Source organism: Larus michahellis, chromosome 1 (genome assembly GCF_964199755.1).
Source record: "Larus michahellis chromosome 1, bLarMic1.1, whole genome shotgun sequence".
NCBI classification, from domain to species: Eukaryota; Metazoa; Chordata; class Aves; order Charadriiformes; family Laridae; genus Larus; species Larus michahellis.
Window position 1 is genome coordinate 205,217,518 of NC_133896.1, and position 22,957 is coordinate 205,240,474.

Here is a 22,957-nt window from a genome sequence, read left to right on the forward strand (position 1 = left end):
TTCATAAATAACTATAAAAAAAATCAGTTGTGCAAAATTTGCAAAGCAGAAGTAGATGTTCATACCCAATCTTTAATGACGTGGAAGAAATGTTGTCTTTGAAAACCTCTTTGTGTATTAGACTACAATGTCTAAATTGTATGTACTGCAACACCGTGCGATGTACACTGCATAAATAACACTTGAAACACCTTGGGTGCACAGCCTGAAGTTACAAATGCACTTAGATCGGATATTTGTTTTAACAAGGAGGCCTGGAGAAATAATTCCACCTATCTGTCCTTCCATTGCTTAAAATACAGAAAAATATTCTCTTCCACTTTTTTATTCAAGAAATTAATTTATACAACAGAATTCTTTTTAAATTTATCTGTTATAAAAATTTGGCTCCTAAAATCCTGCTACAGTTACCTTATTTTCCTTAAAAAATGCCCAGCGTATGTCAATGGCTGGTAAGTCAGCTCCGCATGTGGATTTAAATGTATTGCAATAATTTTTCCTGTTAGGCATTCTTAACTGACAGGTTAATAATAATGCTCATCCTCTTGATTTTGCTTCTGAGAGTGGTGTGAGGACTTTGGTCCTCTGTCATTTCTAAGTGAGTATCTTTCTGGGCGTCTTCCGTTTGGAGGATGATATGCCACAGTGGTGAGGATTGCTGAATGCCCTGGTGATAAGTTACGTGGAATCCCAGCCCAGAGCCCCATCCCATCAGGGAGATAAATCAGGTTTCTGGATTCAGCCTCCCCAAGACACTGAGGAGCAGGTGGAATCCATCGTTGGGTAGGGGTTTAGAGAGCTCTTGCTCTGGGTGACATTTGCTTGTCATCACCGAAGGAGGTATGTGCTGTAGGCTGCTTTATATAGAGCAAATCACTTCATGCCTAAATATGTCTTGCAGGGCTGTTCCTTCATTTAGTGCAAAGGGCATAATTCTATAAAAGTCATTTGCTCTCTGTACATTTGTCAAAGTTGAAGATCTGCGTTTCCTTGATGAAACTTAAGAAAATCTCAGCTCTTACCCATATTCTGTAGTTAAAGAGGAATATATTTGGGATCATTCTGGTAGCTATTAAATAATAACAGCACATCACTGCTGAGAAATACTACATTTGAAGAGGCAGGAAATACGCTGAAAAGGAGATGCCAGGACAGATCTTAGTTTACAGTGAGATTTAAACCAGGTGATGTAATTGGAAAAGATGGACAAAGGTTTGGCACACTGACTGCTCGGCAGGTGTCTGAAAACTGTAAATGTTTATATATTTAAAGTACGTAAATAACTATCACTTTGCTTTTCCTTTGAGCTAAGAACTGCAGATAGTCATTAGGATGCAACTCATTTAGGATACACAGTCTGATTTATAATTAAAGTTGTTGGTTTACAAATGGCATAAAAGGAAATGTTACATGGCCCAGAGGACTGGCGATACTAATGGATTTTAATAATACTTGGAACTCTCTCCTGGGGGGGTCTAAGCTATACACACAGGACTCCTACTATTTAGCAGATGTTACAGTGCACTGGCAATACAAAAGTAATCTAAACAAAAATCACATAATTCATGTGGTTTCAAATCTGAGATGAATACATCTAAATTAGAAAAGGACAAATGTTTATACCAAATGGTCTTAGACGTCCCACTCTTCTCAAATCAGAGCTATTTATTGTAAGAAAGCAGATGAACTACCAGTAGATAGTGAGCAGTTTGAAGTTATGATGTACAATAACATCTTGTAGAAGACTATTTATAAAGTGGAAGACATTCTGGCCATGATTCATTGACTAAATGTAGGTGTTTACCATTATTTTAGGTGCTGTAAGGTATCCTGGGTGGCCTCTGTCAAACATTCAAAAATGTGTAGGTCTCCCTTAAGTCCCATGTCCTGGTAAATGTCTTAACTATCTGTTAGTCCTTTTGTAGATGTCTTGGATACCTTATGAAGACTCAAGTAGCATTAGATTTGTGTATTTAGTCAGCTGAATTGAGCCCTTTGTGAATGTGAGGAATTATGAGAGATGATTTTGCATTTCATGGGAAAAGTTTTTAGATTTAATTACAATTTTATCCTTTCCAAGAAGTGAAGTTCTGCTCCCCATGTCAATTCAAAGGCATATATGCTTATTTTAATGCAAAAGCAAATTAAAAAAACTCTGTTCTTATTGCCGTTTGATCTCTAGAGTTAACACAAAAACTGGATCTGCCTTATTTTTAGGAATCCCCAACCTAGTGATTGCAGTTTTCATTTAGTAAACCCTGTGCAAATCTAAGAAGTGAGATTTCCAAGATGTGATGGGAGACATAAAATGGTGATGTCTTGTTTCAGACAGCTTGGCTTTGCCTGCAAAATGAGCTGCCTCTGAAAGTGTTATATGGGGAAAAAAAAAAGAACATCATTGCCTGTTCTTAATAGCTCAGCTGAGCTTCCTGTGTCAGTAGTTCAGAGGAGGATCTTTTACATGTATGCTGAGCACAGGTCATCAGGTCCTTACCAAGAGGCAGTAACTATAGTGATATTTCTAAGCATCATTTGTCAGAGGAGACCCTCACTTTAACAAGGAAAGAAAACGCCTCATTAAAATTGTATAAAGCAGGTATTATAGGTGAACAAGTGTGAGGAATTCTTTTAAGCAATAATTCTCATTTTTATTTTATGAAATCTTGAAAAATATGCAGGCCCTTTATGGCCCTATAAGAGAAGTGTAGTACACATTTTACAGTTGTGTCAAAACCATATGTAAAGGTACAAAATGATGTTACTATATTTATATAAAAACCACTAAAAACAATAATTTAAAAATACTATCTGGATTCCCAGGATGATACACATTCACCATCATAATGAAGTAAGATCAAAGTCCTTTACACAGTAATTAGATCCTGTACTAGGCTCACTTAGGAGCCAAATTATTCATCTAATGTACCTTTCCGCATTAGTCTGTATGTACTGAAATCTTTTTTATTGAGAGAATAAACGTTGCTTTCCCTACCATCTTGAATTATGCTTTGGAATTCTGAACTGCCACCTGGCTGTCTGTCCAAAAGACTGTTTAAGGAAAAGATTTTATTCATGCCAAAAATCTGCTAATCCAAATCCATGTAAGAGGTATTTGCTATAATTGAACGTGGCAAAATCTGCTTCCTTCCACAGTATGAGTTCTGGAATTGCATATTGAATTTTCCCATTCCGTTAATATTTGACATTTACAGATTCTTAATGGGTATCCCAGAAAAAAGGTATTTTTCTATGCCAAAGGAATCAGATGCTGGCCACTCTGCAACCATTGTCTCCATTGTCTGATATACTTTAAGGAAGAACTGGATGGCTTGTAACTTCTTCTGCATGCTCTGCAAGTTAATGGATTACTTTGATGTTTTTATCAATCACATGCTTCATCTTCTATTTGTTTCTGAAGAGCCTGTGATTTTTGATTTTCTTTATGAGAACAGATTCCTATCTAATTTCTCCACTTTGTAATGTACAAAATACTTAGAAATACTGTATTAGTTCCTTGACGTTTTGTAGTGGGTTTGCAGTTTACAGCAACTGCTGAAAAGAAAATGAAGAAGGACCTTTTACTAGCATGTTATTACAGGATGAAGTCATCTCTTTCTGCTCCAGTTCAGTGAAATACTTAATTTGTACTTTGAGCCCATGCTAAAAGACTTTGGTAATTTTGAATCTGGCTCACAAGTATAGGATCTCTTCTCTAAATGTCTTCGAGACACATTTTCACAGGATAATCATAGACCTTTATAGTAGTTTTGTCATAGATCCCAAAGTGCTTTGTAATGGAAGCCCAGAGCAATATCTTCATTCTATTGTTGCTTTGCCTCAGTTTCCTTCTACGATGTTCATATTTTATTTCTGTCCAGTATGGGCTAGAATAAAAATGACATTGTAAGAAAATGTAACAAAAAGAAACTACTAAGGAAAAAAATTATTAGAGTTAAGACATGTGATTGGTGGATTCAGTGGTAGGAACACAGTAGATGATAACTTTCCACGGGGAAAGTAAATTGAGACTGATGATTTTTTAGAATTTCATTCAGTGTATTAGTAGAAGGTTGGTAAATAACAGAAGCTCAAAATAACAAATGGCTTAACTTGGTCAACAGCAGAGAGTGTTGGGATGAATTTTGGCTTATTTTGTATCACTACTGTTTAGTGAAATGTCTTGGTGAGACTAAGGAAGACTTTTTTCCTACTTACTTATTGCAAGCTAGAACCCATTGTGAATCTTCATCTGCGGTGGTCGGGGTCATGCATGAGGCAATATGGGAGTGCAGTGGCCTCTACATTTGGAAGTGCTGGGCATGGATACAGGTCTCAAATATTTAATTTTTTTTCTGGGCAGCTGAATGAAAATTTTGATTAGAGGTCTATAGTGGAAAAGAAAGAATGGAAATGCCAGCTTTTTAGAAAGGAATAGCGAATCATCGATTTTGATGAACAGAAGCTGATGCACATTTTCAGTGCCATCTTCAATTTGAATTCTTCCACTGCAAAATCAAAATGAAAACAAAATGAAGATGCAGAGAAAGAATTTAATGTCAGATCGGTTTGAAAAGATTATACTGTTTATGCAGATGTATAACCTGAAGGTTATAAAGAAGATTATTTTGAAGATTTTATTTCTTTTCTGAAAATAAAAGAAAAACCAAAGGAAATACTGAATAAGTTGGAGCTGGAAATAATACCGAATGTAATTTTTAAAGATAATAATTAGCCTGTGGAATTCTCCAAATTCCGTAAAGTGTCCACTACAGAGACAATGAGTTCTGAGAATTCTTGTAATGAGCAGGTTTTTCTATATGTAATAAAACTATCTCCTGATCTGGTACTTCCATCCATTTCAGTGAATAAGCCAAACATTTACTGTAGCAATTAGGGAGGAGCTTCCTCAAAACCATGTTTTTTCATGATTTTCCATCAGATTTTACAGTTTTTCTATAGCATCTGATACCAATCACTGCTGAGGCAAGATTTCAGAGCAGCTGAATAGCGATCTGATGCAGTCTGACATTTTCTCTCCTTGTGATGATGATGGTAATTTCTATTGTCTCTTGAAAGCTAAACAGATACAAATATAGAGGAAGGGGTAGGGAGAAACTCCACAGAAGATAATCAAAAGATCAAGATCATTTATATTGTAGTAAATGAAAATGTCATGATGAAATATATACCGAGTTAATGTTAGGTGAGTGTGTGCTTCTGTTCATCGTTTGTTTCAATAGCAGAGGCAGGAATAAGTCAGTAAAAATACGTATGTAGTATTTTGTCCAACTTCATACAAGCTCATCACTGAAGCTAAGAGCTTTGTAGAAATACAGAAAAAAATAGTTTGCGTGTGTTTGTATAATAGGAATTTAAATAAAGATTTTTGATTTAAAGAAAAACCATTGTGCTTCAAGCAAAAATTGGCCTGTTATTAGTGAGACTTAGGAATAAACTTCCCCAATAGCTACATTATACTTGTTTGTTTTAGAAGGTTGGTTGACTTTGATTTTCTCAGTATCTCATAGTGTCTATTATTAGAGAGAAAATTCCCAACTAAGACAGACCAGCCGTTTGGTTGAGTTTGGCTATATCCATTTTTCTATTCTGAGCTAATCTAATTTTCTGCTGGTACTGTGTGCAACTCAATTCAAAGCTAAAATGTTTTTAAAAGTAGTGGCATGTCCTCGAGCCAGGTCATTGACCTGAATTTCATAGTATAATTCATGTTGCTTGGAGTAAGTACCTTGCATCCAGATTGAACAGCCAGTCCTCCAGGGCAGACAATAAGACCAGTCTAAGACAATCAGCAGGAACTTAGGCTGAATACTAAGATACAGCTCCCGCTAATGATAACGACACAAGGCTTACACATGTAGCAATAAAGTACACAAGTGATCAGTTCTGCATACCCTATTTTCAGTTAGTGGCACCAGGGCAACTGACCGTTTTACTGTAATTTTATAATACACATTAAAGACAACAAACCTATGCTATCACTTTGGGCAGCTTTCTGGGATGTCACTCTAAAGCTACTCTACGGAACCATGAGATTTAAAAATATGGCTATGTGCTTCTGTATACATATGAATATAATAATTTCTTAGCTCCTTGCTATTAATATCCATCTATGAGAATGTTATTGGTATGGGTTAGAATTTAATTCTTTTTGTGAGTATTCTTATAGTGAGTACTTTTATGGAAGATGTTACAATACTATGTTATGCAGACGTAGCGGTAATGAGTCAGGAATTGGCACACTGTCCTCTGAGTCAGGATATTAGGGGGCATTGTGTACCAGAGGTACTTTCTTTTGGCTTAGCCACAGATCTGACCATCTGTGGTCATAAAAGATCCTGGGAATATTTTTATAATAACCTAGTTTAGTGACCAAATTTGATTATGAGTAATGGCATTTGAAAGAACTTTCCCAAATTATTACTATTCTTCTTTTGTAAAATATGCTTTGTCATGTTGTCATGTTGTCCTGATTATATATGTAATTTTATGCTTTTTAATCTGCTATTAATCATATTGAAGGTCCAAACAAAACTATCGTTGCAGGTAGTTTGCAAAGCTGTGGAGGGCCCAGATCCCTTGTGAATATTGATCGTTACAACTATGCCTGTGTGCAATAGGCAGTTCAGACGCTGCCTTGGGATGATCAAAGGTTATTGTCTGCAAACAAGAGATGCACGACTTCTTCTGCCCACAGTTATACCTCTTGGGCATGAAAGTCACTAATCGCACTGTTCTTCGAAATTTAAAAGCCTATAAGCAAACTAAACAAACAATGAGAAATTCAGTGATCCACTGTGATCTTATCAATGTTATAAAGCAAGCTGAACGCATATTAAAATAAAGGGCCTGTTGTGCCCTTAGGAAATAAATAACCGCCCTTCATTTCTGTTAGAATTCAAGATAAGTTTTAAGGTGTTCGAGTAGTTGACTGAAATAGGATTTTATTTCAATACACTGGAGGAACTATGTTGTTAATTCTTATATTAATTTCCTTTGAAAACACTTGCTGGATATTTGTAATTCACATACAGCTGATTCATACTTCTTTTTCTTCTATTACAGGTTAGAACAATACAAACTGCTTAATTTTGTTACTCTACTATGTCATATGGGGATTATATACAGATGAAACTTAACAAAGCATGTCTTCCCTAAAATAAGACAGAGGCAAATGTTTAATAACCATCTCAAAGCTATTTTTTCTTAAATCCTTAAAATGGTAAATAACAAACCAGAGTAGGATTTGATACACATTTTTATCCAGGGGCTTCCATTACTGATATTTTTTTGTGCCTTCAGCAATACCAGCCTTACCACCACTGTAAATCAAAACCTTTTGAATTTCTGTGATGGAGACTTGAAGTGACATTGTGAGAAATCACAGAGCTGTCCCATCTTACTAGCAGTTTAGATCACTCTAAGCAGGGTTTTTTTTTAAAAAAATGGGTGAGGGTAAAAGCCTAAAATAGAAAGGCTTTGCTTTCCTTTGCAAGCAACAAAAAAGAAGTAATTATTCCTTTGTATCTTCTGGCAGTGCCCAATAGCTATAATGAGAAAAGTATTTTGTCTAAAAAAACAAAACAAAACCCAGAACCCTCCTCCCCCAGCTACTAAAGTGTCACCTGGCTGCAGGGCTTTACATTGCTTACTGAAAGCCAAAGGCCTGACTTTGAACCCCAGTAGCTTATTCAAGAGCTGGATCCCTCACCAAGGCAGTGAACAGAAGGGCTATAAAAGCAGAAACCTCATTTGTGGCTACGTCAACAATGGCAGGGATGTACCCATGGCTGGGTGCATTCACATAGTAGACTGCATGTGACATGCAAAAGTCCAGGAAATTTTAATGTATTCTGGCTTCCAGCAGAGAAAAGGATACAGGCAAGTGTAAATCCCACAAGTAGCTGGCTGGGACACCAAGCTGAAAGCATGAGGAAATAAAATGACATGCAAAAATGGCTTCTAGGGTTATTCCCAACCACCAGAGAAAACAGAAGTCCTATGGGTAGGTATCCAGTGAAAAAGCCACTCCCGCTGACTTGGAAAAATACTGGGCAAATAGAGAACGAGGGGAAAATGTCACACAGTAGCAATACTATGTTGTTGATCGGTGTCTCGTTGTCCTATAGGTTTGAAGTTTGAGGAAATGCAAGAAAAGTTTGGGGAGGAATTCTTCAATATCTGCTTTGATGAGAATGAGAGAGTTCTTCGAGCTGTAGGTGGGACCCTTCAAGACTTCTTCAATGGCTTTGATGCTTTGCTGGAGCACATTAGAACTTCCTTTGGAAGACAGGCCACCCTGGAATCCCCTTCTTTCCTATGCAAAGAGCTCCCTGAAGGCAATCTCATGCTTCATTACTTTCATCCACATCAGATTGTGGGATTTGCAATGATGGGAATGATAAAGGCAGCAGCAAAGAAGATTTACCGCTTGGAGGTGGAAGTAGAACAGGTGACTAATGATAAGTTGTGTTCAGAGGGGACGAACACAGGTAACTGCAGCTGTCTGACTTTCCTTATCAAAGAACATGAAAATGCAAATATCACAAAAGCGCTTCCACCGGGAACTTCTCAGTCCCCCTTAGACCTGAGGATTAGCATCAGCACCTTCTGCAGAGCTTTCCCGTTTCATCTGATGTTTGATCCAAACATGCTGATTCTCCAGCTTGGAGAAGGTCTTAGGAAGCAGCTCAGATGTGACAGTCATAAAACTCTGAAATTCCAAGACTGCTTTGACATAGTTTCTCCTAAAATCAGTGCCACATTTGAACGAGTTCTCCTGAGATTATCTACTCCCTTTGTCATTCGGACCAAACGTGAGGATTCTGACTCTGAAAATAAAGATATGGTAAGAACATTAATTTGGATGGGGATGTGTGTATATGTATGTGATGGGAGAGGATTATTTATTCAGAGAGAAGCAGCTCAAGTCCTGTGTACTCTGGAAAGCTCACACACGCTTTGCAAACAGGGGCTAAGTGGTATTCCCCAGCCAAGTGAATATCTTCCTAAATTAGTTATAAGCTTTGCCTGTGATGTTGGAGCAAATTGTGACATTGCCATTCAGAAAATGCTGTGCTGTGGAATTGAATAGTGCAGTGTAAATCAAAAGGGTGAGGAATTTTACAAAATGACCATATCTAATCCTTGGTTTCACTCCAGCTATATTATGATAACAATAATAGTTATTAAGCCATTTACTAGGGAATAGCTTTCAGTATGTTTTCTGAAAGACTCTCACTGCAGGGTTCACACTGCCACTTTACTATATCCTACTTCCCTGTTTCAAAATGGTGCTTTCCTCTGTGGTTCTTCTTATCTCTCACTCTGCACTTGAGGGAACCAGAGCTGTAAGTGGTACCAAGTAGCACTTATGCCAGTTTTAATGCTTTCCAGACATTGAAATAGGCACTTGTCCTCCTACACTGCCTCTTCCCTCAATGTTTTAGAAGAGAGCTACCTTAACTAGTCATCCCCATGTTGAATTCAGCACATCTCAGGTGAGTAAGGTGAGAACATGTCTTCTAGAGTGGACCTCTCCAAATTTTGGATGGAGTTTGTCTCATTGCATATCCTTGAATTATGGGAAAGCTTTCTGGTGTGAAGTTGGGTTCTAGCTTTATGCACCAAAGTACTTGGACTTAATGCTTACGTTGAAAGCCTATGTGCGGGTGCCTTGGAAATACTGCTGCCCTAAGTCAATAAATTATTGATTTGCAGGGATTTTAAGAGAGAGCACCCAAGGGTAGTCAATCTCAAACACACTGGATACTTAGACACCTAAGTTCTGCCTATGGGTGCCATGTTTACAGTTTAGGTGGTCTGGATATAGCTTGACAAACTCCACTCTGTTTTGCTACCTACACTGGGCCAGAGTTTCAGAAAGACTCCCATGGTAACTGCATATCAAATTCTGGGTTCTTTTCAAAATATAGCCACTTCTAACAGCAGCAATCTTTCCAGCTCCTCTTTGGCACCACTCTTTGGCACTAATAAACATGTTTCTGCTGCATTTTCCCCTGGAAACAACATGTTCCCCCAAGAGAATCAAAATAGTGCTTCTCATTTTGTATGTATTGATGTAACTCAAACTATTTAAAACCAAATAGGAGTTTATTTTTCAGAATCTGTCCTCAAAGTCACTCTAGTCTTTAATTATGAAAAGGAAGTGTTGTTTGAAAAGTTTGGAGGTGTTGGCTCTGAGTTACGTTTTGGCACAATTGTTTCTGTTCTGAAAGAGGCTTGTGCTGTGCCCCTTCCTCCCTTGGAGCCTGCCCATCCCTCTCAGTCACCTTCCCCTGCCCTGGGACAGACTCACAGCCCTTCCGCCAATTTCTGTTCTTCATGAATCTGCAGTAAATCACTCTGAAGAGGAAGAAGGTTTGGGGGGGTCGAAGTGCTTTAAATTTTTTTTTTTTTTCCCCCTATCTAATTACGAGTTAAACAAACAAACCTGGGCAGGTTTCATACACTTGTGGTTTGCTCATAGGAGAGGTGGCAGGGAGTGGAGCTTGCTGGAGGCAGGTTTTAGCAGCCAGTTTGGGAAGCAACTCTGATTTCAAAAGCTTGTTCTCTACCATCAAGCTGTGCAGCTCTGAGTGCATCCTTGCATCATTGCTGTGGTTTGTACCGTGTGTTGTCACAGGTGGGTAATGAATCAAATCAGTCGTGTGCCCAGCTGCCACTCAGGAGAGTGAGTGACCCTCTCTGTCGTACACGTGTTGAGTCGGAGCCTGAACACCAAGTGTCAGTACGAGCGCCGTAGTAGCAATTCAGATTTTCTTGAGAAGCAGGTGAAAGGGAATGGCAGTAAATGCTTTGTCTGCCAGCATTTAAGAGAAAAATTGTGTCTTAAACAGTAAGGTGTAAATGAGAGACAAAAGGGTGATGGCAAAGTGCAAGGGATCTGAAGTAAATGATGTGCTGCAGGCATAGGAATTAATTTGAGAACGTCAGTTTAGCTGGAGTGGTATTTTCTTCTGACTCACGTGTTTTATAAGTACTTTCAAAAGTTTCTGTTTGTGAGTAGTTAAACGAAGCTCAGGATGTGATGTATTTTGGTAGATACTCCCTTTTTTTCCAAAATGAAAGGTTGCACAGATTCAGAGGTTGTTGTTGTCTTGCTTACACAGATTTTGAGAGGAGTAACATGGCAATACTGTTATGTCACACTCAATTCCTTAATATCTCCTGGGTAAAAAAAAATAGACTGAGCCTTGGGAACTGCATGCTGTATTATTTTCCCAGAGCTCATGTCAGTCACGTAGCTCATTTTGCAATTTTTTTCAGTTTGCAAAAACTTGTTTGGAAGTTGAGTATTGGGCAGGTAGGTCAGTGCCATAAGCATGACCCCGCTTAAAAGACAGCAGTAACTGACTTAGATATTTCTCTATTTCTCTGCCACACACCTCTATTCAGTTCATACTGGGATTGCAACCCACTTGCGGCTATTTGTCTTTTTTTTAGAAAATTCTGACTCTGCAGTAACCTCAACACTTTTCAGACTTGGCAGCTGAATGGATGTGACCCAGACAACTCTGCTGCAGTTTTGAAGCTGTTCAGATGTCTCAGTGGTTCCTCAAGAAGAAAAAAATGATTTAAAAGGCTTTGCAATGAACAGAGGACCTTTCAGCCTCTCTTCAAAGCACTTTTATCTTCATTTCAATACATAAATTAGATCTTTTTTCAGGCTTGCAGTGAGAAAGAATAACAAAACAGCTTTCATTTAGGCCTGACACCAGCTCTGTGTTCAGATTAAAGACGTCACAAATCATGATCTTTCCCTAACTCAGCACGCAGAAGCAAATTAAACAAAAACACCTGTCCTGACTTTGAGAGTGCTTTTTTGTAATTGTATAAATTTATTATGTCAGCAGTCTGACTTCATTTGAACTTATTATAAGTTTGCAACTAAACACACTTGTAAGTCTGTGGAGAATAAGAACCAAATTGTACAAAATAATCCGGGATAAGACAGGATGTGATGGTTTACTTCCATCCTTTCTTCCCTCCCTCGTTCTGTCCTTCCATTTTATTTTCTGCAATGATCAAGTTATCCACACAGATGCTTTGGGTTTTTTCTTGATTGTTATGTAAATTCAAAATTGTCTATATGAACAATTATAAATGTCTTTAGATCAGGTTTCCCAGTATGCATACAGCTCTTTAGGTGTATAAAAGCTGAATGTGATCAGCCTCTGAGGTTTCCAGTTTTCCCATGCAGCTAAATTCTTGTTATTGTTTATTGCTTGTAGTATGGTACTACCCAGATGCTGAAGGGAGTATTAGGGCTCTGTTGCTCTACTTCTTGTACAAACATTCTGTTGTTTTTCACATATCACACTAATTTTTATTCAATTTTTTTTTGTGTGTTTAACCAGAGAGCTTCACTTGCATGCAGTCACGTTTCCCAAATTTTGGGTAATATCCCTAAATAACAAGACCACAAATAATGCTGGTTTTCACTTCTCTGAGAAAACTCATTCTACACCTCTCTCTCTGGAAGCAATTATTTATTGCAACAATCAAAAATACATCTATTGTGGCTATTAACTATTTGGGATTGATGGCTTGTAAGGTCACACGTGGTTAGTACAACTGTACTCCAAAAGAGTTTAATGAAAGTTAGTGAAGTCACATATGGATTAAGATATAATTTAAATTGAGAGGACTAGGTCTTAACTTGTCTGATGGAGTGCTCTGAAGTCCCTGTCAAGTCCATCATGAAGGTGCTGGCATGTGAGGGAGCTGATGGTTGCGCACTGGGACACAGAAGGGCAGGAACTGCTTTCCTTGAGGCACCTCACAGTTGTCTGTGCTGGGTCATCCTGGCCAAGTGACCGTCTGGGAAGCACCACCGCTCCCTCCCTGGCAACACCTCCAGGTGTTTGCGCAAAGCAAATGGGGTGTTTGCACCCAAGTCTCTCCGTGACTCTCTCACCTGTGCAGGGAGTGTGCCGACATGACTGTTCCGATGTTTGACTTTGAGCACTGCAATACTGTGTGGTACTATCATTGCTGTCTCCCATCTAAGCTTCTGCAGGACTTTCACTTTCATACTTTTCCAACAGAAGCCAATTCCTCATCCCTGTGAGTCACTTGTTTTTAAGGCAGATCAACTTTTACCACGTCTCTTTGTATACGCTCTTTGTTTTCACAGAGCTCCCCAATGGGTATTACCTGATCCTGCTGACTGAATGATTTTAAGCATTTCTCGAGCAGCCTGATACCTTCCCCGTCACCTTAATGGTGAGACTTGCACAAATCTTTTTTAATTACCACGAAGGCCACATTTCAACTTTTTTTCCCTTTGTCTTTTTTTTTGCAAAGAACGAGACAAAATGCAGCTGACAACCCAGCAATAAGTTGCTTATCTAGTGTGAGTGCAGGTGGGCCGCCCTCCCACTATTTCTTGACCAGACAAGGCTGGAAGCTCCTGATGGGTACTTCCTGAGTGCAGTCATTTTCTGACTGTACTAATGAACAAGGCCATCTGAGACATGATGTAAATACTTGCCTCCTTGACAGTGCAGTGAGGTGGCTGGAGCTGCTTCACTTTTTGGCTGAATGGGAAGACAAGGACTGACTCTCCTGGTTTTCCTCCGCTGGCTAACGTCCTCCTCATGTGCCACTCCTATGCCATAAGCACTGGGCCGACTGAGAGGAGATGGGGATGCCCTTGTGGGGATCCACTGTGTCCCTGGGTCCCTGATCCAGACCCAGTCCTCTTAGTGCACAGATTGACAAGCCCTGCCAGCACTGGTTTGTGGGTGCCTTTCTGAAACTGTGACTTGGCATGCAGTTGGCAAGAAAGTTGAAAGTGAATAACGAAAGAAATTATTTGGTTCCCTGCCAGATACTGTGCAGCTGTATACTGCTGCTCTTCTGCTCAGATTAACAGCTCTTTTCCACCTTTGAAATAAATCAGCTTTTATAAGGATACTTACTGGCCTTTGACTTACTGTTAGGCCTGTGAACACTTTAATTTAGAGAATTTGTCTAAGAATAAAGCTGGCACCTAGAACTGCATTACTGAAGGTGGTCAGAATTTCTCTGGTGGAATGTATTCTCTTTAAATATGCTATTTTACTAAAATCACAACTTCCCCAGGAGTTTGGCAAAATGTGTTCTGGAAAATAATTTACTTTTCTTTTGTTACAATATTTCATTCAATAATGTTAGATATAAATTACTTTTTGTTAGGAAAAAGTTTTCCATTATAAATTCCAATACAACATTTAAAAAATATGAACATTGGGTTTGACAAAAAGAATCCTCTGAAAATGTTATATTGCAAGAAGTTCCAAATGCCACATATAATTCAGATTTTCAGGAAACACCAACCCTGTAATGGTAAAATGTCCAGCAAAACGGTAATGTCAGTTTTTTATAGCTCTACTGATTGTGCAGGCTGTCAGAGCCAGCGCCTCATCTGTTGTCAGTGGGGAGGAGAGGTTTGTGGCAGATGAGCTAGACCGCACCATCAGGGATTTGTCCCAGTGTACTGATTTAGATAAATGCAAAATAAATAAAAATAAACCAGTCCAGAGCCAAGATTAACAAAACTGTATCTGGAAAGTTGGATTCTAAAGTGTATAGATAGACATGTAGTAAATGGCCAGATTTTTAAAAATGCTTAGTAATATACAACTGTTCATTTAAAAATGTAGGCTGATTCAGTGGGAGCCAGTGGGAATTTCCCCTCTTCATTTCTACTGTTTTTTTCATCTAGTCCTTCTTCCATGCGATGAGGTAGTGCCATCTCTAAGTCAAATATTTCTTTTCGATCACTCAACTGTGTATTTGCCATGTACAATCAGATCAAAAGTCCATCCAGTCCAGCATGCTGACTCTCACAGTGACCAACAGACAATGCTGAATGAAAAATATAAGAAAAAATTTAAGCCTGCAAGTGCTCTTTTCTGCAATACACCCTCGCAGCTTCCAGCTCTCCCGGGATGAAAGAGCATCCAGGATGTTGCACCTGATAGCCTCCACAGGACCACTCCTCCATAATTTTCTCTAGCACCTTTTGAACCAGGGGAAATTTATAGTCGGCTTCTGTGGCATCCTGCAGATGTAAGGTCCACTGTTTACTAGAAACTGTGAAGATGAGACCTCTCTGGTTGGTGGCCATTTTCAGCCAGGTCTGTGAGCACATCATATGCAGAGTGGAGCAGCTGGCAAGGAAGCCTGTTTGCCCATTGATTCAGCAGAGCGCTTTCCCATTGTGTTTGTTGACCATTGGAAACTGTATGAAAATAACACTTTTTTAAATCCAGGAAGTACATTGTTCCCTTTTTTGTAGTGACAGTCTAACCTTTATCTGCTACTTTTTATTTTTATTCCGGACCCACTGAATTAAATGAGCAGTCCTGACACTGGCAGACTAATTTAAAACCCATCATACACAGTCTTGAAGTGTTGTGCTTTTGCTCTGTTATTGTGTTTTTCCTCCTCTCCTAATACATTAAAATGAAGAGGCCTGAAAGTCATTCTAGCATGAGGGACATCCGTCACTTATGATCTAGGAATTCTAGTTTTTCCCAGAGCTGATTTATTCATAGTCAGTCAGTCTTTGACACTAGGCTCCCATTGCTTTGCAGGCTCCTGGAACTCTCAGAATCAAATTCCGTCTTCTGTTTCTGCTAATGCTAACATCCCACCCGGTTGCTTGTCAAAATGTGTTTGGACTTTGACGGTGTTCAAGGTGAATTGGATTGGCTGGCTTGGCTGCTTCTAGAGACTGTGATGGATCATGAGAAACAATAGATGACATGACTTTCTTATCTTACTAGCAGTTGTGCATCGGAGAACTTTAATAACACTGTGACTTTAATAACTTTAATAACACTGTGAAACACTGGGCCCAGAATTTTTAATATTTCTTCTTTAAGACAGGCCAATTAAAATGCCATTTTAAAAATATTTTCAGTGATAGGACTAAAAAGGAAGTGTAACAAGCTAAAGATAAAATACTCCCTTCTCTTTTCCATTAGCTGAAAACCAAAGAAGCTGTTTGGAAATTATTTTGTTGAGTCAAGTGGCTATTAAAACAATTTGACTCCATGGTGAACTCTCCCCTCTTATTATTTGTATAATTTTTTATGATAAGGAAGCTGCTTGCACATGAAAATGTCCATCTTTCTCTCTTTGATTGAAAGCTTTGAATGGGTTTCTAAATTACACTATGTCATAACCTGAACAAAAAAGTACATTTCGTTAATTTTTACATTACATAATGAGAATACTCAGGCACAACTCAGTTTGATTTTCAGGAATGCATTTTTTCTACCTCTCTCTTCTAGTGACTAAAAATTAAGTATTGGTTATTCACAAGACGTTTTTATCCTTTTCCTCATTTTCTTATGCGAGTTCTTGAGTGACTGCTTTTCATGGCATCACAGTCCTCTAATCTGAATAGGTGTGATGAAAAAAAAAAAGCCATTTTCCTTGGGATGGTTGAATTAAGTGACATTCAGTCACTGTTTACCTTCCTCCCTCCTGTCCTGGCACTTGCAACTGGACAATGCATAGTCAAGCTAAGGCTTCTTTTCTCTGTCTCTTTGCAGAGGCTAAAGTGGCCTGAGAAAGAAGCGGGAAAGCCTGAGTGTCTCCCTGTGGGTTGAGTGGGTTTTGTGCATGAGGTCCCACAAGTGCATGGGTGGGAAGTCAGAGGGTGTGGGAACACATGGGTTTGCCTCTGAGCATAAACACTAAACTTATTGCTTTGAGGGGCGGCAAATGCAAGGCCTGGCATTACCTATGTTGGCAGCTTTTGGTTGTAAGGTCAATTCTACCCAGCAAATGCCAAAACCTTCTGCTAACCCTGCACCTGGAGCATGCTCCTTGCCTGAGAGCAAGCCTGAGTTACTCCAGGTTGCTTGCAGAGTGGCCCCGAATGTCCAAAGAGCCTAGGGGGTGGAGAGGAAGCTTTCCGCTTTTCCCCTTCACCTTAAATTTTGTCTTGAAACCTCAAATTAGGACCATGGGATTCCCTTCCGATTTGGTTTTGAGTGCGGCTTAGTAGTTTTGGACCAGTTTTCGATTATTTGGCTTGGGTCTTCCAATCCTATCTCATAAATATCTAGTCTCTTGAGTTTATATTGTAGTTGACAGCATGGATTGACTCTAAATATGTTAATTTACTCATGCTCACTGTGCATGAAACTTGTCCTGGATTCTGCATGCTTTATTTCCATGGAGGCAAAGTTCTGAAGTTCTGAAACTCTCCATGAAAGAGGAATTTCCCTGGTGTTTTTCTGGGCCACGAATCCAGGCAGAATAGACAGCTGACAGAAAATTACTTTGCCTGTGATTTGCACCCGGGTTTGATCCCTTGTATATTCTGGGAATGTAGCTTAATCAGACATTGTAAATTTTGGAGGTTATAAGAGTCAAATCAAAAGAAATACTACTATGAAGTAACACCTAACTTATTTAGCATGTTGCCCCACTAGGAATAATTAGCAGTAGCATGAAAGAGTAAGATAATAGTGATTTGCAAAAGTCAAGACTTATAAAAGTGACCTGCAAAAGCCAGGTGCTGATTTGCTAATACTTAGGCGCAGTGTTTCTATTATCTTTGAGCAGCAATGGCAACCTTAATGGATGCAGAGTGGAAAATGGTGTGACGTGAATAAGTTTGACTAGGTCATGTCTTGCTGCCTTTTAGTCTTGCTGAAGATATGCGATATTTACTCTGTTTTCTCCAGAGTCTTCCAAGGGCAGTGATTGACAGTCACAATAACAGCAGATCACCTATTGCCAGGCAGGGGTCCATGCCAGCAGTTCTAATCATCGTTTCAGCACATGTTTTGGAATGGTGAAAGGGCGTGTTGAAGAGCCAGGAGTACTCGCTCAGGAAGGACAAGCCTTTCCTTTGCAATTCTTTGCACTGCTGAGGAGGGAGTCATCATTCAAGCATACAGCCCAGCCAGGCAGACCCGTGGTTGGATAACTGTGGATTCGCTACTCTGGGAATATTCCTTTGTCACATGCTAAGACAGAAGTTATCTCAGTAATCAATGTGTTAGACGTAGGAGTTACGTAAATCACAAAAGTATGGCTTAGAGGGAACATAGAGATGTGCCCAGGTTCTTCTGTCTGCCCCATCATTGGGAAAAAAAAAAATCCAGAGTTTTGCAATGTGCTGTTTTGAGGATTCCTTAAATTTTGTAGTTTGTCTCATTCATCATATTTTTGAATATGTCTTTTAGAACTGCATGTATTCACATTCTCTCTGGCTAAAACTATCTATGATACATTTCCTTTTAAAAAGTATGTAACGCCCCCCTCATATCATCATGTTTAAAGAAAGTGAAATGAGTTAACCCATAAAATAATATTTATATAATTTGTTCCTGTCACTAACCTTTGGCTTTTAGAAGTGAGCACTTAGAATGAGTATCTGAAAAGAAAATTAAATGTTCTTCTTCCACAGAGCCAGGACAGGCATGTAAGATATTCCTAACACATAATTTTCCTCCTGTATTAGTTCAAAACAGAATAAACTTGTTCCTCTTTGCTGATTGCAAACAAGTAATAAACATTTGGTACTTTGACACCTCAGAAAGAAGTAAGGATTTTAAAATTCAGTCTCAAGTGAGAACACATTTAAACGTTACTTTGAACATTTTAACCAATGCAGTTTCTATCAGCTCTTGTGTGAGTTTTATGTATTTTATGATACTTCTTCCTCTATTTCTTTCTTTCTAAGAACTGGAATTGATCGTATTGTTCACACTGGACAGCAGCTTTTTCTGTAATGGTTCTCAGTCTACTGTGGGACCACTAGCAGAGCAGGGTCTATGCAGTTCTATCAGGAATATAAACATATTTCATGTTAATTTTCGCGCCACCTTTTTTTTTTCTTTGAATATTTAGAGATTGATCCAAAGATGTTGTGCCTAGAAAAGTCTCTTATGTAGTTTGATCTGCATAAATAAGGATTTTACCTATTAATTGCTATGTCTTTCCAACAGCATTTTCCTAGAAATATTCCTGTGCTTTAGTGGAATGCTGTTGTGTCTGAACTTGTTAGGGTCTGATTATGTCACGTCTCGGTACTTCAGTCTAGCACTTCCCTCCTCAAACACTGAACTGGTAGCTTTAAAAACGTCTGTTCTGGTGAAAGTACAGGTCTAGGGGATCCTCCTTAAGACAGTACAGATAATATTATGGAAGTGTTTAAAAAAGATGGTTTACATTGACAGGTTACAAAGAAAACTGCTTCTGAAAAAATTGTAAAATAAAAGCTTAGAGCATAAAAAAGATCTGGCCTGTGCTGTGTTTGGGAGAATTTGAAGAATGACCCCAAATTTGCAAGCAATCTATTAATAAATCTATTTCTTAAGCAGGTATTTTAATGGACAAATACGTTCAAATTGAGATAAATTGTGAGGCCTTCCGTTGTGGCTGTTGAAGGATCAATACGTCTGTCACAAAACAAAAGAAAAGGCATGCTCAATGGCTTGAGGAATCAAAAAAAACCTGGGCAGACTAGCTTCTTTTTCATTCTGTGTGTGATGGGGGTAGGCTCCTCTGCAACATCTCAGCTCATTCTGCTGTTTTGGTTCTGTTTGAGAAGGGAAGATCGTTGACAGTGAGACATGGGCCCCAGAATAGGCATGAGGTGTGAATCAGGGGACTCAGTTATGTGCCCTCCTTCCACCGATGCCAAGGATCTTTGCCGCTTATATTCATCTTTTAATCCTTCCCCTCATAAATAGTGTTGGATGACTTAATTTGTCAAGTGGCTTCTCCTCATCTGCATGACTTTGCGTAGAAAGGAATAGTAAAACTGATCTTATATGATACAACACAGACTGATTTCTTATATTAGTGTAAAACTTTCATGGGAAATGCCCAGTGAATTCTAAATTAATTATATTTTAAATGTTTTACTTAAATATAAAAGAATTGCTGCAATTTTTTGTAAAAACCTTGGTGCTTTCTGCTTCGTTACCTCGAAGATATGCAGCAGAGGGAATGTTTGAATTGATTAGCAGAGCCTGGGGATAATTCTCAGCTGTGCTTGCTGTGTCTCAGAGTTCTTTGCAGTGCAGGCTTTTGGATGACTCCCCTGTGAAAGTACTTTCTGCCTCCATGGACATTGCACCTGGCAAAAGTCAGGCAAAAGGAATGAAGAGATCTCCTTTTCCCAGAGTTCTGTTATGCCAATAAAGGAGAGCTACCAAGAAAAGAACAGAAGAGGCTATGTTTATTTCAGCTCCACTGAAACCCAAGGGGAAAAATACCAGTGCTCGGCAAATATTGAAGGAGATATTTCATATTCGAAGAACTTTGATTTTTCAGCTTCGTTGAATTGTATTTAATTTTTCATTTTAAATGAAAAATATGCTATAAAAATACTGACTATGGCAACAATGTTAGTGCTGTGCAGACAGGCAGTGTTGCTTAATTTTCATGTGAAAGAAGCATGGAACATATCATTAAAAGGGGATCAAATTTTTTCACTCATCTCAGTGGACTGCTGATTCAGTCTATTTCCTCTTTGCTCAGGAAGGCTTCAAATTCAGTTATTGGATAACTTCTGTTCTGTGTCTTGAATATTCAGTTTCTGGCATTTGTTCCTGGGAATATGGGATAAAATAGCTGAGAATATTTTCTGTCAGCCAAAAATGCAGAAACATCCGAGAGGTTTCCTAGCTATGTTCAGCAGCATCAGAGGGTCCTGAAAGGCTTTTGGAGCCATTTTGGGTGATGGGGAACTCCCCAGAGAGTTCTGGGGACATGGGAATAACACTGACAAATCCATAAACAGTATTTAAAAATAACTGACTTATTTGCTCTGATTCTGCTTTTTCCCATAGTGTCATATAATCATATATGGGCTCGCTTAATGCCATGAATACACCAGGGTACCATACCAGACTAACAGAACTTGAAGGACCATCCTAGTAGCCCACTGCTTGCACTGTTCAGAAATCCCAAATTTTTTTTGTAGAATATTCTGTGAAACAACTGTAACAATAAAAAAGCATTCATTCTGAGAGTATTGCTGTAGTAAGGTGTGTCCAAGAGTATAAAAGCAAAGAGAAGTGCCAGCGGATGTGGTCAGGATCTCCTGACCCCTGACTGATAACATAAATCAAGTTACAATTCTAAATTAAGTACATCATCCTGATACTGTGGGATCAAAACCTGTTACCTTTGCTCGGGATAAATAAGATGTTACTTCTCGATTTGTCTTAGTAGTTATCATCAGCCCAGTTTCAACAGGATTTCTCTGGGAGAAGGGGACTTATTTTGAGTAGGAGTAAGGAGAGCAAAATAAAGTCTAATTTGACATTAAATGCAGAAAATAAATTTGGTGACTGCTCCTACAAATGTCTTGAGCATGAAACTCTTTTGGTAACAGAAGCTGTCCATATGGCGTGTTCAGGGAATTAGACTTATTTCTAAATAGGAGGCGTTAACTTCGTCAATACTGTATCACTGTATTTCTTTTAGTTTAAAAGGGAGGCAATCATAAATAATTATTTTCTTTTTTTAGAAAAAAATAATTTTTGTCCATGCCTTAAAAAATTGTATAAGCTTTATCTTTTTTGTATGTGTTAATTTGATTGGCATTATAAGATTCATTTCTATAGTCACTGTAGAAGAAGAGATTGTAGCATTCATTATGGGAAATGTCCACAAAATTTCAAATGGATTCATAACAAGAAGTAACCAACGCACTGTTTTCTACCTATGTCAAAGTACGAACCTCTACAAAATTATGAGGTGAAAGAACTGATTGGCCACCCCCCCCCCAAGTATTTATTTCTGCATTTTTTTTCAGCTACAAGCGGCTATTTGTAGGCCAAACCCTAGGCTCCTTTCACTGGCAGATCTTACAGTGAAATCGTCAAATGCTGGTCTGAGTAACCACTGGGTAAGGATATAAATTCTGTGTGAAGTCAAGGAGAACTCTGTCAAGAAATGATTTAATTAAGAAAACAGGACAGATCCCAGATTTTGTCTTCAGATGTTTTAATCAAAATAGATATATTAAAGTTATTATTAATATTATCTTAATGCAGGTCTCATTTTACAAAATCATAATATAGAGGGAATTAACCTGCAATCTGCCACAGGAAACAACATCTGAGTGAGATGTCTGAGGTGAAATTATGGTATCTTGCAGAAAGTTTGATCTGTTGGGGTTTTTTTTTGTGGTGCAGATAAAAATGTCCCCTACAAAATACTCTATCACCAAAAAGCTCTTGGTATTCAAAGAACGTGTCTATATGGGAATAGTTTTGCTGGGTGACACTTTGAAGGGCACGTTAGCCCATTGCTCCTGTGTATTGAACTCTGCATTGGCAGAACTGGACAGAAATATAGCGGGTGCACAGATAACTCTAAAATACCCTGGGGGGTATTTTGCTGGAAAATGTGGATGAACTTCACCTCTAAACTGCTCCGGCCTGACCAGTTGTGAACGAGAAGCCAAGTCAGTGTTGCTAGTGTGACGTGATGCCTGAGCCAGGCTGGCGCCAGGGGCTGTTCAGCTGAGCAGTGCTGCGGCTTTGCCCAGCAGCGAGTCAGCAACCTATGCAGTATCAGCAGTAAAGCAACCTCCGAAGGGACCTCCTCAGGGCATGGAAATTATCCAAAATTCCCCCAGAGCATGAGCAGCTGGTTAACAGCTAATGACCTTACAGAAGTGTTGCTGCCTCCAGACTGGTTATGCTGGGGAAGGGACGTTTTAGATCTGAGCGAGCTCTTGTTTCTCAGCTGACAGCTCCATTTCAGAGTTCAGGCTTCTTTGGTACCTCAGCTGAGTGAGGACCACTGCTGCATGCCTCAATCTTGCAGCAGTGCTGTTGCTTTTTGAAATTCTTATATAAATGCTTTTGTTCAGTTTAGTTGGTCCCAGCCTTGATGCAGCTGAGCATCACTGAGGCAAATCAGTCATATTAGCAAACGGTTA

The 22,957-nt window shown here is 38.9% G+C and overlaps 1 protein-coding gene across 1 annotated transcript in view; it reads left to right on the forward strand.

Moving 5' to 3' along the window:
* GUCY1A2 (guanylate cyclase 1 soluble subunit alpha 2) overlaps positions 1-22,957 on the forward strand; it is a 167,700-nt gene that overhangs the window by 22,325 nt on the left and 122,418 nt on the right. The window contains exon 4 of the mRNA XM_074570363.1: positions 8,148-8,866. Within this exon, the coding sequence (XP_074426464.1) occupies positions 8,148-8,866 (719 nt within the window). The remainder of the gene's footprint in view (positions 1-8,147; positions 8,867-22,957) is intronic.